Raw genomic sequence first — 19,522 nt, 5'->3', positions numbered from 1 at the left:
GTTGGAACACTGCGTTGGCGTTGGCCATAACTGGAACGATGTGTGGCCGGAGGATCTGGTCAATGTAGCCCTGTGCATTCAGGTTGCCCTGCACGTGGACCAGGTCAGTTCTGCCAGTGTGTGAGATGGCTGCCCACACCATGACACTACCCCCGCCGAATCTGTCCACTTCCTGCACGCAGTTTGCCGCATAACGTTCACCACGACGCCTATACACGCGACATCTTCCATCATGACGTCGGAGCAGAAATCGGGACTCGTCACTGAACCACACCTGTCTCCATCGCAGTTGAGGCCATTGTCGATGAATCTGGCACCACTGCAGTCGGAGTCGACGGTGTTGTGGTGTTAAGATGACACCTCGAACTGGACGTCTGGCACGAATTCCTACCTCACGTAGGCGGTTCCGTACGGTCTGGTCGGATATCCTGCGCAAACCTGGTATTGCTGCGGCTGTGGAGGTGGCAGTAGTCAATCGTTCCCGAAGGTGGCGTACCCGGATGTAGCGGTCCTGCCCGGGGGTAGTGACCCGTGGTCGACCGGATCTAGGGAGGTCACGTGTTGATCCATGTTGCTGGTAACGGTCCCACAGTCTGGAGATGGTGCTTGGGGACACATGGAATGCCCTGGCAACGGCCGTTCTGGATTCGCCTGCGTCTAGTCGGCCGATGGCATTGTTTCTCTGCGGTTCACTGAGACGTGGCATGTCCTGGATTGTCAACTGTCGGCCAGATACAGAGGCCAGGCAAGCGAACACCCTGCACTTTTATACTGTCGGTGTTCATGTTGCACGTGCAGACAACGCACGTGCAGTGGTGACATGGTTTGCACGTGGCTGCGTTTTTGCGAATATTCACATTATGGAACTTTATTGTACAGTAGCTGCGTTTTATCGCATGTAACCGTGGGAATGTGTTTGGGACATGCAATGACCTTATATTCACAAAGCATGAACCGGTAGGAAACATAAAATCGGAGTTATAACCCATTTGTACCCTTTTGCGTTTCTTTTTTTGAAGAGTATACATTTAATTTATAAATATTGTTTTCTTAACTTGTAGGTGTACGATGAAGTGGAAGGTGAATTCTTCTATTAGGAGATGTGCTGAAGACGTGATCAGTATATAAACCTGGAAAAAAACAGAAAGAATGGGAACAAGACACTGGACCATGTCTCTGGTCCACTATCAGATGACTCAACAGCTGTGATTATTTATGCTATGGACAAGCACAAACAAAACAACAACAAAAAAACCATGCATGATGTCTGCCTTATAAGCAAATGAAGTGACTCTTAAATGACTGTTTTTCATGGGCATTACTATGTAAACAAAGGACAACTTCAAACAGTATCTCTTTCAATGCCAGTATAAAGAAGACTCATTGGCTGTTGTGATATATATCCTAGAAGATACGTGAAGCAATGACATGCAAAACCAACTGTAGAACATGCATCTGCCCTATATTTATAAGTAAATAATATAACTGCTTTAAATGACCAGTTTTCATGTGCATGACTTTCACAACAGGAGACAGCTTCTTTCAAAACTTCAGTTAGTTCTGTTTATGACACAAGCATCAAAATGAGCATAGTCTGGTAATCGAGGTACAATTGTTTTGCTTAATATTATAATAAAATATAAACTTGTGCATATTACAGATCAGGGCCCTGTTCCACGAAGCAGTCTTAGCATTAAGATCACCTTAAGTGCATAACTACTCTATGCACTTAAGGTGATCGTAGCACTAAGATCGCTTCGTGGAACGGGGCCCTGAAGAATACAATTATTCCGTCATGAACTTAGATAGTGGTCTTAATCTTTTTTTGTTGTTTTTTACAATCACCCACTTTATAATTATCTACATTTTTATGAGCATACAAACCATATGTGGTGAGAGTTAGTACCAGCATAAACTTTGATACAATATTCATTACAAAATTGACTTTTTTTTAAATATTTTTTTTTTTATATAAAAGAATACAGTTTAAATATGCTTATAGTTGTTTTTTTGTTTTTTGAATATTTTTCTGAAAGATTTGTAAATTTACACCCCTCCTCACAGTTCTCTTTTTATACTATCCTGGATCTGCTGTTACGGTCAGTAAATTAGAACAGTCCTTCCAGACTTACTTTGCGTTTAATATAATTGTATATAGGCCTTATTAAATATTGACACAGAGCTGCTGCAGGCAGTTAGCTCACTGAAGTACAAACTGTGATAATCCTCTTCAGTTTGTGATCTGTGCTTGTTCAGGGTTAATATTTATTTTGTTAGTGAATTTTTTTAATAGTCTGAAATGCATGAATTGTTTTAATAGTCTGAAACATTTGAAATGCATTGCTTGTCTTGAATGATTTTGAGGTAGGTTTACTTAACTGGGAGTTCTGTCACAATTGTTTTTTTAATTCAGTCTTATTTATTAATGTATATTTAAACTCAATTTTTAAATTTTCTGTATATTTATCTATTGAGGCACAATTTTTGTGGTAAAGTGGCATACTGTGTATGCTCTTTAGATTGCTTGTATGAACAAGGAAAACATGAGTTCAACTGTCTGTTTTCTTCTGTCACCTTTGTGGCTTAGTTGGTTTTTTTTTTACCTAATTACAGATAGGGCCTCAGGAATTTTAAAGCCTTTTTACAGCTTTCAGTACTAACTGTCAAAATGCAATGAAACATTTTGAAAACAACACTTGTTCAAGTTTGCTGCAAGGTTTTTAAGTTGTTTACAAAATTTGAATTGAATTGAGTGAATACATTTCATAATGAAGTTGCCAAACAAATGAAATTTGAGAATTAGCATATTGAATGAATAATGAATATGTTTGCCTTGAATTTGGTTTCAGTTTCTGTTTTATTCAGCTCAAATAGTTTTAGTCTCATTATGTTGCTATCAAATCTTTGTCAGATTATTTATTACTAAAAGATATTGTCAAAACAGCATTGTATGTTGAGATAATAACCAGGGTCCTAATTCACAAAGGTCTCCTAGGCTCTGCTACAAAACAAAGCATCCTCTTTGTAAGTCTTTTAGCATTGCACTGCGATATCGCAAAGTTGCGAGAGTTTAGTGAATTAGGCTCCAGGCTTTATGTGATGGAAACGAAGTTGTAAGACACTTAAATAATGCTGGAATAATACCTTAATTGAATTTGAAGAAGTTACTTGGCCCTCTTTGAACATTGTATGGTATTTTGTACTAAATCATCATTTGTTGCTTGAAATAGTAATTTTTCATATCTAGTCACATGAAATTTATTTCTGAGTATATCATCAGCAACAAATTTGTCTATCATTACATATAGAACAAAAATTTTGAAATTTAAGTGTTGTGAATTTTCACACATCCTGAAAAATCACTAGGAAGCATTTCTAAAAGGTATTTGCAAAACAAAAGATCCAGTATCGTCAAAAATTGTATGATTGTAAATGGCATTTTACACGCTGAATGATCACATCAGTACAATTGTCTTGAGTTTCTGTTGATGGTAGGTAGGGTCTCCATGAGTACTCGAGTACGCAGGCATGTGCTGAGTCTAGCAAGACTCTAGTCCGTTCACAGGACGGAAACGGACTCGAGTACCCGTGCAAGGAATATGATAGAATAGGATAACACATTAATATGCCTGTATCCAATTAATCTTCAAGTATAGTGCATTCTTATTTAATTAAATGTTTACGTCATCTTGCCATATGCTTGCCGCCAGTTACATTACAGGCCTATGAGAATGTGTGCAATGCAATTAATGGCATGATTTGGCATCCATGTTCAGCACTGAAATTAAGATGCATAATGCTATAATTTTACTTTTTATGTTCCTTAGTTTCATTATCATCTAGTGTAAATATCGGGTACTCTGGTCCGGGTCGAGTTTCACCTTCGAGTACTCTAGTCCAATATTTGGGACTCATGGAGGCCCTAATGGTAGGTCAACCGAGAACAAAAATGGATGTACCAAAATGAATACTCTAAGCAAGGAACTGTATGTTTCAGCCAGAAATACCATACTTGGTTCAAGAGAGCTATATACATGTACTTTTAACAGAATGAGCTGCACAATAATGGATGTTTTTGTTATGGTCATGTTCAAATTGCACTGGTTTGATGTTGGCACAAAATCTTACATATGTTTGTCTGACTTACTCCATCAATGGTTGGTTAATGTGAAGATATAAACATATCTAGGACTTTCCGACATTCATGATTCACTTATCTTGCCTACAATTATCTTTGTAGGTTAATTTTATTTGGTTTAATGCATGTTGTAAATTTATAATACAATTAATAAGGTTCTGTGAAAATTATTTTTGAAATAAGATTTGCTGATTGAGTATATTTATAACATTTAGTGCAAATGTTTTGATGTGCATGCAATAATCAAGTAATGTGCTGTGAGATTAGTAATGCCGATAGTATTGTTACCTGTCCGATTGTAGTTTGGGTGCACGGATATGCAGTTAAGCCTACCATGTTTATGTTTGCAACAGACTAGTACTTAAGTAAATTGACCAAGTTAGAAGTGTATACACTTTCCTGATGAAAAAGGTAACTTGTTTTTAGCTCCACTGTTCATGAGGTGAGCTTTTCTAATATCAGTTTGTCCGCGGTCGGTCTGACAACTTTACCTATGATGTCTGTCTTCTCTGAGAGATTATTTAATGATAAAATATGGTAGAATCATTTTCTGGGGCAGTGTCCATAAATTAAAAGATATTTCATAATTCTGAAGTTTTAAATTAAATTTTAACAATTTAAATAGAAATTTAATATTGAAATTTTGAAAGTCTTATTTTCTTGTTGAGTTTTTATTGGATAGTTCTGAGACTCATAACAATGATTCTCAGGGGCAGTGTTTACAAACTAATAGAGACTTAATTGGGAAATTTTGAATTTTTATTAATTAAAAAAAAATATTAATTCAAAATTTAACATTGAAAATCTTAAAAGATGTCTTCTGCAAGGCCTTAAGTTTTGATTGGATAGTTCTGAAAGTCGATATAATTATTTTCAGAGGCAGTCTTCACAAAGTAATAGAGAGATATTTTTGACATTTGTAATGTTTATTAGTTAAACCCTCGTGAAGTTTCCATTTAGGAACAAATTTATAATATAAGACTATCACCGTTAGTGTTTCTGCCAGAAGGAAATTTTTGGGTATACCATTATGGAATTGAATGCAACCACAGTCATGGGGACCTTCCCCAGAAAGAAAATGGGTCAAGTTTAGGGTCAGAGTTAAGTAAATTATACAGTAATGATAAAGAGTAATTAATTTTGTTAAAAGGTTATCTTAAAAAAAAAAAAAAAAACCCACCCAAATCTGCAAAACAATTTGGGTATGGCGCCATACCCGTTTCACCCTTTGGCAGAAACCATGACTTACATTTCAGATTTCAAATGTTGAAGATCCTACATTGATTGAAAGTTGACCAAGTTTTGTTTTCTGAAGGCATAAAATTATTTAATACAAATTTTACTTATTATTGGACAATACTTTCTCTGTGAGACACGGAGAATATTTATATTCTTTACGGAGCACGTTTTCAAGTTCATATCATGTTTACAGTGGTCAGATTTGTTCTTGTCGAATAGTTTGGCATCACGGGCCAAATTCACTAAACTCTCGCAAACTTTGCGATCGTGCAGTGCAATGTCAAAAGACTTGCAAAGACGATGCTTTGTTGTCTAACAGAGCCTAAGAGAGATTTGTGAATTAAGCTCCTGTACCCAAATGTCTTCTGTGTTCATTGATAACTAATTTTTTTTTGTTGAGAATGTGGTGGAATGAAATCACAGGAATGGGTTAATGATGCATTGGTTTGGCTGTGGCCTTGCTTGTTTCATAGAACTACGAAGGTAATTTGCCAAAATTAGCATTATACTGCATTAGACTGTTTTAACTATTGTATTGTTACCTGCTGGTCAGCGTACATGACTATATAATGCATAATGGCACTGGTTGTTAAACATTTTGTATAATATATTGTTCCTGTATATATGTATAATGTACATATACATAAACCAACAAGTTACGAAAATCAAGATAAATATTTTTTTTTCCCATTGGTTGTTTTTGTTTTCACAAAGTGTTGAATGATTTCTGCATTTAGTAGATTGGGGGTTTTTCTACCCATTTTCCATTACAAACTTTAAGAAAGAGATTTGATGAATGGATGTTACCATTTGTTCATTTATGCAATATCTTAGATAAGCATTTTAATGCAGTCCTATACTTAAACATAATTATTGGCAATATGTAAACCTTTCGGTCACAAAGTGCTGGACAAAATCCTAAAATTGGGCAAAAATTAGACATATTTGGGTAAAATAAGCTGGCCTGAGACCTCGTCACCATATATTTCCATCATTCTATCCACAATATTAGTTTTTAAAATGTGTAGTGATTCATTTGGCATCCCTGTTTGTGGGATGGTGTATATAAAAGATGCCTTGCTACTAATGAAAAAATGTAGCTGGTTTCCTTTCTTAGACTGTATGTCAAAATTACCAAATGTTTTGACATCCAATGGCCAATGATTAATAAATGAATGTGCTCTAGTGGTGTCATTAAACAAAACAAACTTTAGCCTCCCTACATAAATGGAAGCCTGTACGCCTAGGTTTACAGAACTTGATATATAAAATAATGCCATGGTTCGAAACAAAAACAAAGATTTAAATAATACACATTTATTGCAGACAGCACTAATGACAAAGGAACTGTTTACACACATGTAACTTGTTAAAAGGTCCTGTTACTTCTTTTTACCTTAAAGTGAACATTTCATTCCACACAGTGGATAGCAGTGAGGACAATATGAACTTTGAAATACATTTATTTGTTTCTGTGTCGTTTTAAAGGTACTTTGCTCTCAGAGTAATTTGAGCAACATTTCTGCCAAATAATTACAATGCCTTGCTTGAAATATTCTATGCAGGGGCTGAAATCGGCTCCATCAGTCGAGGGATAGCCCTTATTTGTAGGATCAAACCTTTTCGGCAGACCCATTGTCCCCCCCCCCCAGTGCTCTATGACTGGTATATCAAAAGTTGTGGAATGTGATGTCCTGTTTGTGGGAAGTGCATGTAAAAAAATCCATGGCTGCAAATTAAAAAACTGTTTTCTCCAAGACTACAGAGATCGAATATAATGACTGCAATTGCCATCATTAAGATATGAACTCATAGATTGGGATAAAAATTACTGCCATCAATAAAGTTCCTCAATGATGGCAAAATGTATAAAATTTTATATTGCTGATTACTGGTGAGTAGGCCAACACCCATTATTGTAAATTTTCATGGAAAAAATATCTTCAGTTTGGGAGCAAAGTACCTTCTGACCAAGGAGATAACACAATTGTCTTAAGTTTGGTATATCAACAAGCAAGACTGGATAAAGAAACGAAAAGGAAAATATCACATACTAACATAATTTATAGTAACAAATAAGATCATTTCATACATAATAATAGATAAGAACCCAACTTTCGGTTTCGGTTTGATTAATTAAAAACATAATTTTTTAGCGAAAACATTATTTTGAATATGAGGGAACCAGATTTTAATATTATTAATATAACAAGAATCGCTCTTCACTACTATTATTTGTATTGACCATCAGCTAAGTACAAATGTGCAAAATACACATACTAATGAATGTTTTTGTTTATGCTGACACCATTCCCACCAGCAGAATATTCAAATGGTATAGCAACGACCATTTTATAGGCCATTTTCTCTGTGAAAATGCATTTAAATTATACACCTATGCCACTGGAAAAATAATAGATCATTGGGGGACCACTGCTAACAGTTGGTAGCAAGGAATTTATTACATAAACTTCCCCCATTTTTTAATATTAATATACCAGCTGGTCAATGTATAATAGTTTACCCTTCCTTCACAGGGCCAGGCATTGCAGTCACTTGGGAGCTGGAAACAGTACTACATACCTGTCAACTCTCACGCATTTGTAACAAACATCATGCTCTCACGTAACATTACTATAATCTCACACTTTTTCTAAAAATAAAAATATTTTATAATTGTGGTTTATATTTTAGAGCTTAATGGAATTATATGCTGATTATGCAAGTTTTTGAATTCGTTACCTATTATTAATAATACAGCATATTGAACCTATCCTCGGTTCAGTACCAACAATCACTCGTGGGTGCTACCAATGACCGACTTGTATGGTTTAACATTAACCGTATTAATTAGTAAAACTTGCACTTGCTCGATTTTTTTTCCCCCCCCACTTTGGACAAACAACAAAAACCTTCGCCCTGGACCCGACCATGAGCCTGCAGTCCCTGGACCCTGATTTCTAATTTTCTCACGCCTAAGAACTGCCACAGGTTGACAGCTCTGGCACTACAAACAGTACCTGTCAACCGTAAACCAATACGAGCCTCAATTAATCAACAACTCTAGGTTCCTTTTCCTTGTAATTTGGTACTTTTAAGTACCATGAATTCATTTACAAATGATAAATGATGATACCTTTAACAGATGCAGAGCGTTTAACCCATTTTTCGTCCGCGCATTGAATAAATTATGACATCATTTACATGCTCATGACGCGTTACGTAAAGATGAAAAGGGTCACCTGAACTTGTTGTTGCGCAACCCATAAATGGATTACCCAAATTTTCAATTCTCAAGAGGCCTGAAATGATACATTTTAAAATACAGACACCAGGATCAAAATTTCATTCTTACCCAGAAAAGAAACATGCACCGGTACTTTTTAATTAATTAGTGAATTATATATATATATTAAAAAATGGTTAAAGTGCACACGTGGCATCACACTTAATGTTTTCATAAACCCATCATAATAAGCCTCCTGAAGAGAAGTACTAAAATGCACAATGCTATACCGATCACAGTCATGTACATTCGCAAGCTCCAGTCTTCGCTTTGTCTGGTAGGCCTGTTTGTATTGTTCACAACAGTCGGGGTCGGTGCAGCTGGTATGTTCGTGGGAGCCCGAGGTGTTGTAGGCTCTTGTTGTCTCTGTCGCAAACCTACATTCGAATTGTTCACCGCCGCCGCTGCTGCAGGAATATTCTGTGCAGCATTCTGTGGAGCAAATCTGGTCCCACTTGATGACGAGTTGTTCGTTGAAGAAGAAGTGGGAGGGACAGCATGCTGACAAGTGGTAGCATTTCCCACTTGTGGTACTCCAGGGATGCCAGGCATTCTGGGAAACCACGGTGGCATCATGGGCCAGCCAGGCATACCGCGTCCTGAAGGTGGCCATGGAAACGTGGAGAATCCTGGACGTGCGAAACGAGAGGCAGCCTGGTTTCCTTGCCGTGGTTGTAATGGGAACGGAAATGGAGATGGAAACGGCATCTGAGGAAATCCCGGTTGTGCCTGAGTAACGGGTGGACTCTGAGTGGAGTTCGACTGGGAGCTGGATACCGGGGCTTCTTTAGAGCTGTTCTCGGTCGCTGACTGCTCGGTGTTGTTGCTGTCCGTTGACTGCTTCTCGGCCTACAAAGAAGAGTACAAGTTTGTTTTATTTAACGACACAGGGCGAGCTGTGGGTCAGCAGAAACGTATCTACTAAACTTTAAAAATTGCACAAACCCAGATATTTTCTAACAAAATATCAATTATTTCATAAAATTATTTCGCCAAATCAAAATAAAATTCGCCAATTGTTTTTGAACTTTGCAATTGGTGAATCTGGCGAGTGCCAGATCTAGCCCTGTGACACCACTAGAGCACATTGATTTATTAATCATCAGCTATTGGATGTCAAACCTTTAGATAAGTTTGACATATAGTCTTAGAGAGGAAGCCAGCAACATTTTTTCTTTAGTAGCAAGTGGATCTTTTATATGCATAATCCCACAAACAGGATAGCACATACCACAGCCTTTGATATGCCAGTCGTGATGAACTTGGCTAGAATGAGAAATAGCCCAATGGGCCTACCGACGGGGATCGATCTTAAGACAGACTGCGCATCAAGCGAGTGCATTACCACTGGGCTACGTCCCGCCCTGCAAAAAACCCATTATATAATGACAGAATATATTGACATAAAATCACTTTGTGATAAATTGTTGACAAGACCAAACTTATTACTGTTTTACAAAGTGAAAATACTGAAGTTTGCACCAAATCTGACCATCAGCATGCAACATAAGATTATCACCAACTGAATGGGGTTAGTTTTAAAATTACTAGATATAAGGGGCAGAATCATCAATGCTCACTATTTAGGAATACTGTTGTTCATATTAATATTAAACACTCCATTTGGTGAAACTTGGCATATAATGTTCAGCATGACTTCGTTGCTTAGTTATTATCAAAAGAAGGAAGGAAATGACGCACTCAACACATTTTATTTACAGTTATATGGCGTCAGACATATGGTTAAGGACCACACAGATATTGAGAGAGGAAACCTGCTGTCGCTATTTCATTTCGATTAGCAGCAAGGGATCTTTTATATGCATCATCCTACAGACGGGATAGTACATACCACAGCCTTTGTTACACCAGTTGTGGAGCACTGGCTGAAACAAAAAATAGCCCAATGGGTCCACCGACAGGGATGGATCCTAGACGACCGTGCATCGAGCTAACACTGTACCACTGAGCTACGTCCAGCCCCTTTATTATTATTGTTATTAAACGAGTGCACTGAAGTTGTTTTTTTTACTTCATCAAATACCTGAAAGTTAATTTGTGATGCAAGCTCCTTAGCTTCTTGCTGGGTTTTCTCCGAAGCTTTGGTGACTGCCTTGAGTACTTTTATTACATCACCACACGAGTGGCATTTCCAGTCTTGTGATCTGAAAATCAAATTTAATTCATTAAAAAAACACCTAATGTATTCACCGATACTCCAGCACAGTGGCTATAATGTGTCAGTAGCCAACTACTCATTTTATAAAATCTGGATAAATAATTAACTCTAGGCTAATACGTTTGCTCAAAGTAGCTACTTAAATGTATCTTAATGTATGTCCATCAAATATTTTCACTGTAACAAAATCCTTTTTTAACTAAAAGCTGTGTTTACAATTTACAAATTGATGTACACGATCTCAACTTCTCACTTTTTTATAGTGAGCCATATTTATTATTAACAGGCTTATTGTAGAACATTTTAAACATTTACATGTAAATCCTGATTGTCAGAGCAAAAATATATCAATAATATTAAAATATTCAAAACACTGCAGCATCAAATAAAAAAACTAATACTTCAGTTCTTAAAGGGACTAACAGAGACGTTTTAATGATTGTAACTACATCAGGGCTCACACTGTCAGTAGCCAAATTAGCCATTGGCTAATTTTTACACAAAATGGGTAATAAAATTTGCAAGTGGCTAAAATTTTTGCTAAGCCATTTTCTGTCTTCTGATGTGAACAAACGGTTACATAATCTATCCGACATCTCAAACATAATAATACTAGTAATACTACCAAATACTCAATTAACGTAATAGCCATCTCGTGACCAGTAACGAGAAACGGTGTCATGCAGAATACAGCGTAGGCCTTATAATGTTTGCTTATGTTAATAATCACGGTTATTAATTTTAACGGCATGCATTCAACATGTATGACAGCAATGTCTGGAAGATCTGTAAATTGTTATTTTCACTTTGTAAAATCTCTGAACCAAAGTAATAAAAACAGACCGACAATGCGTGTCAATTTGAATACACATGCCAGTTCAGGGCCGAAAGACATGTAGGCCGTCTCAAGGGCTGAGTTCAGCCAGACCGAATGAAAACAAAACGTTCGCTAGACTGGTTTGTGCGCTTCACGTTAAACCAAATGGACACGATGATCACCAATCAAATAGTTCGCGAACGTTAGGAAGAACGTTCGTTGGCTGAACTGAGGACAGCTCTTGGCGCGAATATACGTCATGCTTCAGAGTCAGCCGACACCCTCGTGTCAAGAGACATCGTTGCGGACATTAAACAATACGATTACGCAAAAGTAAATCTTGATGTAAATTTGTAGAAAAACTAGTTATTCGCATCAATGAATACCTAACTGCAGTTTTTGTTTATTCCTTTGTCTTTGTTAATTTCGTACCCATGGTCGAGAGCACGCACGCAGATCGCGATCGTCGAAAATGAAAATGCAGTATTTAAATTGTACAAATTGCAGTTAAATGTACACTGAATAAAATTAGTTTACAATAATCATATTTGTTAGATAATTTTAGATATAAATTTGTAAGACTGTGAGGTGACATTTAATAAGTTAGCTGGATTTTAAGAAAGACCGTAAATTTTAATTTTATTAAAGGTTGGTGTTTTTTTTAATAAATGGAGTATACTGTGAAGTCGGCATTCTTAGCCGAGGTATTTTGTAAGCATAAATCACAACAAGCATTTAACACGACGTTGACATCAACAACATGGCACAAATTATGAAATTGTTTGGGGTGGGGAATTGATGGGTCACTTTAAAAAAAAAAAATTAAAAAAAAAAAGCAATTCAAACTAACATAAAGATTGCTATTTAAAGAAATAATGAGCTCTATATATATATAAAAATTTTTTTTATAAAAAAAAGCTCTCAAATTTTTATTTGGGAAAAAAGGAAGAAATAAAAAAAAAACCCTCCATAAACATCCACCCACCCCCATATTTCTGTATGTTTGTTAATTTAATGTCATAGGCCTTAGAAGTTGGGGTGGGTGTATGGGTACTGGCTTCAAACTCTAAGGATATTGCATAACCCCATTCCCATAAAAATTTGGCTAACATTTGGCTACAGGTATTTTTGATCCAGGGTGAGCCCTGTTATATATCAAATATATATTTCTGCATAAAATATTAGTGGCTGTATATTAAACGTGTTTCTGATTGTGCTAATATCTGTACTAGGTTAAGTTTCATTTTATTTTTTAAATTTGTTTTTTTCATACGTCCAAAATTATTTAATGACAAAATCCAGTTTGGGCTTCTTACAAATATTAAGTTAAGCAGAAACACACTGAATATATACACTGATATTCTCAACAAGAAAATATATTTAATATGTAAGTTTAATCATAGAAATATTTTATTAGTCAGAAACATCTTACAATGCAGCAAACTAAGGAATGTCCATTTAAGCACTGAAATGATATCTCTCAGCAATGTGTTGACTTCATAATAGTTTTTTGTATATAAATGTGCACCCAATTTCTTTACTCACTTCTTTGCAAGCACTTTTCGTTCTTCGGGTGTATAATCCAGTGACCCAATAGCTCCTCCGCCGTGAGTGGGCATGAAGCCAATAATAGCCAGCAGCGCTGTCCTAACTGAAACATTTAAACAACCCACATTTAATGTCAAAATATATCTGGGCTCCGTTCCACGAAGCGATCTTAGCCCTAAGATCAACTTAATTGCATAGGGTAAGGTAATCTTAGGGCTAAGATCGCTTCCTGGAACGGGGCCCTGATCTGAAAGCAGTTTCCTTCAGAAACAAGGTTCTGGCCTCCTTTCATACTTCTCAAGACACAATTTATTTTTAAAATGTTATCGTGAAAAATAAATATATGCCATTTTAAGGAAATTAGTATGAAATATTGTAGGTAGAAAGAGAGCATACCTTCCTTGCTCAAAGACAAAAGAATTTTTAACAACGATTTCCACATTGCAAATAAAGACAATCTCAGTACTACAGACCTATTTTTCTTAAGACTAGTATTCTAAGAGTGTAGTATTTCTTAATTTTGAATCTACAATTCAGAATTAATATCTCAGTGGCTACCATTACTTTTTGGTGAATTTAAATATATTATATATACAAGTGTGAAAACACATAAACACATAAAACACAACAGACAAACTGCAATACTAACTTGACCAAGATGGCTGCCATGACTCTGGGTGGTAGCCGGATATACTTAGACAAATCTTCTTATACGTTTCAAAGCGACCATTTGGCTGAAATGTAATAGTTATGCTAATTAAAGTTTGGTTGTCTACCACTTGATGAAAATATATATGTGACCGCATCTTAAAGATGAAACAAACTGAAATGACACATGACAAAATTTTAAACAATGTTTTCGATGATTGAAAATAAGCTACATCTGTACATATATTCATTGAAACTACATACATGTTTATACCTCAACTTTGTACACTGCTGACTAGTGAACTTACCCGGTATATGTCAGGCTTAATCAGCTGTTTGCAGGGATTCTAGATTATGGTAGCCCCACTCCCGTGGCTAGTGATATTCAATGTTGGGCTAGTAAATAACTACTATTGCTATGCCCGAAGGCTAGTAAAAAAAGGTTGTCAAATGCTGCATTTAAGTATATTTTGTAAATATGAATATCCTGCACCCACCCCACCCCATCCCCTAATCTTAGTATTTCTAAGCTCTATCTCCCTCTTTAGGTGACATTATTACTATTAGTAAAATTGTATTACCTTAAAGTAAAGTAAAATAAGGCTTATGAATTTTTAATTGTGGCTAGTAAATATTAAAAATTACTGATCCCATGGCTAGTGAATTTAAAAACAATTCTAGAAGCCCTGTGTTTGCTAAACATATGAGGTCTAAATAAATCAACACTCCCTGGAAGAAAGCAGTTTGTATTTTGGTAAAAGCTGTAACATTATTTTTGTTTTCCAAGTACGATTTTAAAAAACAAATGCAGCGAAACCCCTCAAAAGCCGGATCCAGTAAAGAATAGAACCTCTCTAAACTGGATACCCTCTTAAAACCACACTTTTTACTTGGTCTTATGCGTGTCAGTGTAGAAGGTGTTCACTAAATATTGAAAATAAATAACCCATCTGATCAACAATAAAATATAAATCTATATATCTGTTTTTAATTTGCATTCATTAATTCTGTCAAAAAAAATAAATTGTTAGTTATAAAATAAAAATAAACTCACTGTTAATAGCATGATGCTTGGAGGCTTCATGGGATATTCTGGTGGAAGCAAGATTCTTCCATGATAAATTCCTCCTCCAAATTCAGTGTCTGAAGGACCACGGATGGTGAAATGCCACTCAAACAAGTTATCCTTGAAGGATGTGAAAAAAACAAAACATGAAGTACAGCACAGGTAGGTAACTATACAAAACATACTAAATTTATATTTAAAATCCTCAATCTTAAAGAACAGACTGAAAGTATCTGGAAAAATAAGACACTAAATATACCTGGATATATAACCCACTAAATATACTTGGATATATATAACACACTGAATATACCTGGATATATAACACACTGAATTTATCTGGTCATGTGACACACTGAACATTCCTGGATTTGTATTAAATGTTTAGTTTAATTACAAATATAAAATTTTGTTTAACACCACTAATAAAGCACACTGATTTTTTAATCATCGGCTATTGGATGTCAAACATTTGGTAATTTTGTCATATAGTCAGAGAGGAAACACGCTACATTTTTTCATTAGAATCTTTTATAAATGCATCATCCCACAGACAGGATAGCACATACCATGGTCTTTGATCTATACCAAACACTGGTGCACTGGCTGAAACAAGAAATAGCCCAGTGGGCCTACCAATGGGGAACCATTCGAAACCGACCACGCATCAAGCGAGCACTTTATCACTGGGTTATGTCCCTCCTTTTAAATGTTCAGTTTGAAATGCACCTAAATGGATGTGTACCCAGGTACCTCAGTATACATATATCAATGAATTTAAACATACCTCAAGTGGCTGAGCATGGTACTGCTCAGTGAGCTCACTCAGTTTGAAATGCACCTGAATGGATGTGTACCCAGGTACCTCAGTATACATATATCAATGAATTTAAACATACCTCAAGTGGCTGAGCATGGTACTGCTCAATGAGCTCACTCAATTTGAAATGCACCTGAATGGATGTGTACCCAGGTACCTCAGTATACATATATCAATGAATTTAAACATACCTCAAGTGGCTGAGCATGGTACTGCTCAGTGGGCTCACTCAGTTTGAAATGCACCTGAACGGATGTGTACCCAGGTACCTCAGTATACACATATCAATGAATTTAAACATACCTCAAGTGGCTGAGCATGGTACTGCTCAGTGAGCTCACTCAGTTTGAAATGCACCTGAATGGATGTGTACCCAGGTACCTCAGTATACATATATCAATGAATTTAAACATACCTCAAGTGGCTGAGCATGGTACTGCTCAGTGAGCTCACTCAGTTTGAAATGCACCTGAACGGATGTGTACCCAGGTACCTCAGTATACATATATCAATGAATTTAAACATACCTCAAGTGGCTGAGCATGGTACTGCTCTGTGGGCTCACTCAGTTCTTGTGCTTCTTTCATCAGCCGCTTCACAGCTAAAGAAGACAAGATCAACCATTATACAATAATGTTCCTAAAATTCTCAATTGGTGAATTGGACGAGTGGCAGAGCTAGCCCTGCATCAGTGTGTATTGATCCGGATAGGAATACCCTTCAGTTTGGGTTGGTGTAGATCACATGGAGCAAGTCATTTGATGTTCCATTTACAATGTTTTTTTTTTGTTTTTTTTTGCACAATAGTGCTGTCAGCATTTTGTATAAAAATGTGCAATTGTCTAATTTAGCAACGGACACGGACAGGATGAGCCCTAACGGACTGCCTTCTCACTAACCACTAACATACTGTTCTGTATGGTTTAAGCTGGATGCCAAAAATTAATACAAATTTGGTGAATTAGGTCAGAAAACCTGTAGCCAAATTAAAGTAGCATTTAGCTAAACAGAATTGCTTTTTAGAATAGCAATTTACATACAAATGAGTGTTTTCGAATTAAAACTTGGAGATCTGGGCCCCGTTTCATGCAGCGATCTTAGTGCTAAGATCACCTTAAGGGCAAACAATGATCTTAGGGCTAAGATCAGTTCATGGAACGGGCCCCTGTTCTGTATCGTCAACGTCCCTAACTGCGTTATGCTTCAAATTCCATTCACTTTGTTTTCTCGTGCACGGTTCGCGCAATCAACATCCGATTTGTTGTCATCGGCATGTCGTTCATTTATGAGGTTTATCTTCACAGTTCAGGAACATTTTCATAAACAATAAAGTTCAGAAAAGTAAGTATCTAAATACAAAACTTTACAAACCCCTAAAACCATTAATTTTACTAAGTCGTTTTTGTTTATTCCTTAAAATTACCGATATCGGGTCCACATGACTCACAGAAATTGACTTAAAATGGAGAAAGATGAATTAACATTTGGTGTGTCACATGACCTCACACGTGCCAGATCAACAAAGCCAAAGCATTTAATTTTTACGATTTTTAAGACCCCTGTTGTTAGAATTTGTTTTCAATTATTACATTAGATCTGCAAAAGGTATGCTACATTTTTGTGCCTCTATTGTAATGAATAGTATTCATAATCCATTCATAATAATTGTAAATAATTTTTAGTGTATAAATTGTGTTGATTATGAATCAATTCATTTAAAAAACGATATTTTACAAACTATTCACTGGTATAAACGTAATGCCTATCAGTATCGAATGCCAGACAACTCGGACCCGTGGACAACTCGGCCCAGACAACTCGGCCCACGTCGAGACAGCTCGGCCCATAGTTCTGAGACAACTCGGCCCACCTCAAGAACAACTCGGCCCGGAGTCCAGAGACGACTCGGCACATGCACAATATTGTATATTGTTGAAAAATATTGTTGAACAAGTGTTGTTTTTTAAATTAAAGTATTCTCACAGAAATAAAAGAGTGTGTTTTTTGTTAGTTTTGAATTAGTCTCACCTTAACATAAACGTCCCGAAACGAAGTGTCATGTCGGATTGATAAATTGCTGATCCATTTATCTTTGAAGATAGTTTCCGCTGTTCGAATAATTTGTTTTTGTTCTACAATCAGTGACCTAAACATTGGAGATGATCCCAGAAAAAACATGCAAAAGTTATTTATCGTTGTAACAACACTCGCGGATATAGCCTCCTGACTTCCTGCTTTTAAGAAGTAATTCCAATTGGTGAGCATGATGCCATTTTCAAATAATGTATATAACCGTCCGAATTATTGGACTTATCACTTTCTAATATCACTTTCCAACAAAATGCCGACATATCCGTGTTCCTTTTGTTCCAATGAAGTTCGACCCAGACAACATGCATTACGCTGCGACGTTTGTTCACGATGGCAACACCGCACCTGTAATACTGTCGTAATTTTACTGCTTTGGCATATGAATACTGTATTGATTGAGAAATACTAGGATAAATTGTTCAATTCTGCTACTTGAAAATCTGATTTCGACATATAGCCGCTTTCCGCAAGTATCAATGAACCCGTATCAATAACTCGGGGCCGAGTTGTCTCGGACAGCTCGGCCCCGAGGCCGAGTTGTCTGGGCCGAGTTGTCCATGGGTCCGAGTTGTCTGGTCCCCTCAGTATCGACATTGAGTTTTAGCGATGTGTGTTGATAAAACGTGGACCGGACCTGAACGCTTGACAAATTGAACTTTTCCTTTAAAAAAAATATTAAACTAAGAGTTTGTCAACTGTGCATAGTTAAGAAACATATTTTTTCAGGTAGTGGCCTTAAAAATGAAAAATGACGAACCGCACATGCGTGTTACGATACTTTTTGCAAACGCATTCGCCTGAACGCAGTTAGAAACGTCGCACTCTTTCCTGTTTACTGGAGGGTGTTTCACTTTTGTTTACTAGAAATAATTTATTTTACATCCACATTGTTGATTTTTTTACGTTAATTGATTGCAATCTGTTTTGTTTCACATATCGTAGCTGAAAAATGTAGAATATTTCCGTAAATATCGTATTCGTGTTTTTGTCGTTAGGTGAACGCAGTTTGGGACGTCGATGGTATGTCTAAAATTATTATTATTTTTCGAACGTTATTTTTTTAAGCAGACGACGTTCATAAAGTACGAGTTACCGTTCTTTTTCTTTATATTTTGACCACTGTTTTAACAATATGCACTTACAAAATAGAACGTTTTTATTTTCAGTTTAATTTTATGACAAGTCAATTTCTTGAAACTGGAAATATTTACCAAAACACTTAAAATTGTTGCTGAAATGGGGTAGTTACCTGGACTTCGCATATTATATTGTCTCTCCATCTTGCTTTAATTGTGTTGCATCCTATAACGTTACGATTAGCTATGGTAATTATTTACTGTGACTCTGATTTCCAATTTCATGTTGCATTTGCCATTAGACGGTCTACGTCAACGTGTACTTCCTAAAAACATTACACGTATATTCTAAACAATTACGCTTCTCTGTTAAATCCAATCGACTGGTTCTTTGTTAATTTCTATAGAAAGTCCGAAATGAACAATCATTAGGTCATAAATAACCTAAGGTCATACATTTTGATTGTTATGACGCATTTGTTACACCCTGGGCGGGACGTAGGTACCCAGTGGTAAACCGCTCGCCTGATACACGGTCGGTCTAGGATCGATCCCAGTCGGTGGGCCCATTGAGCTATTTCTCGTGCCAGCTAGTGCTCCACGACTGGTTTAAC

General features: G+C 36.5%; 2 protein-coding genes across 2 annotated transcripts in view; one reads left to right on the top strand and one right to left on the bottom strand.

The window, feature by feature from the left end:
* The window catches only part of LOC121370843 (mitogen-activated protein kinase kinase kinase 4-like), a 45,855-nt gene extending 39,790 nt beyond the window's left edge, over positions 1 to 6,065 (top strand). Inside the window, exon 22 of the mRNA XM_041496345.1 lies at positions 1,062 to 6,065. Coding sequence (XP_041352279.1) covers positions 1,062 to 1,097 — 36 coding nt within the window. The 3' untranslated portion in view covers positions 1,098 to 6,065. The remainder of the gene's footprint in view (positions 1 to 1,061) is intronic.
* A 613-nt stretch (positions 6,066 to 6,678) lies between these two features.
* LOC121370842 (ubiquitin-conjugating enzyme E2 J1-like) lies at positions 6,679 to 19,248 on the bottom strand. The gene is made up of 7 exons (XM_041496344.1): positions 19,082 to 19,248; positions 16,269 to 16,342; positions 14,910 to 15,041; positions 13,857 to 13,941; positions 13,205 to 13,310; positions 10,708 to 10,828; positions 6,679 to 9,512 (listed from the first exon to the last, which is right to left on the bottom strand). The coding sequence occupies exons 1-7, from the start codon at positions 19,110 to 19,112 to the stop codon at positions 8,835 to 8,837; spliced, it is 1,227 nt and encodes a 408-aa protein (XP_041352278.1). The 5' UTR covers positions 19,113 to 19,248; the 3' UTR covers positions 6,679 to 8,834.
* Positions 19,249 to 19,522: the final 274 nt, after the last annotated feature.

The sequence above is a fragment of the Gigantopelta aegis genome, chromosome 4, assembly GCF_016097555.1.
Source record: "Gigantopelta aegis isolate Gae_Host chromosome 4, Gae_host_genome, whole genome shotgun sequence".
NCBI classification, from domain to species: Eukaryota; Metazoa; Mollusca; class Gastropoda; order Neomphalida; family Peltospiridae; genus Gigantopelta; species Gigantopelta aegis.
Note: the sequence above shows the minus strand (reverse complement) of the source record. Positions and strands in the feature narration are given on the sequence as shown.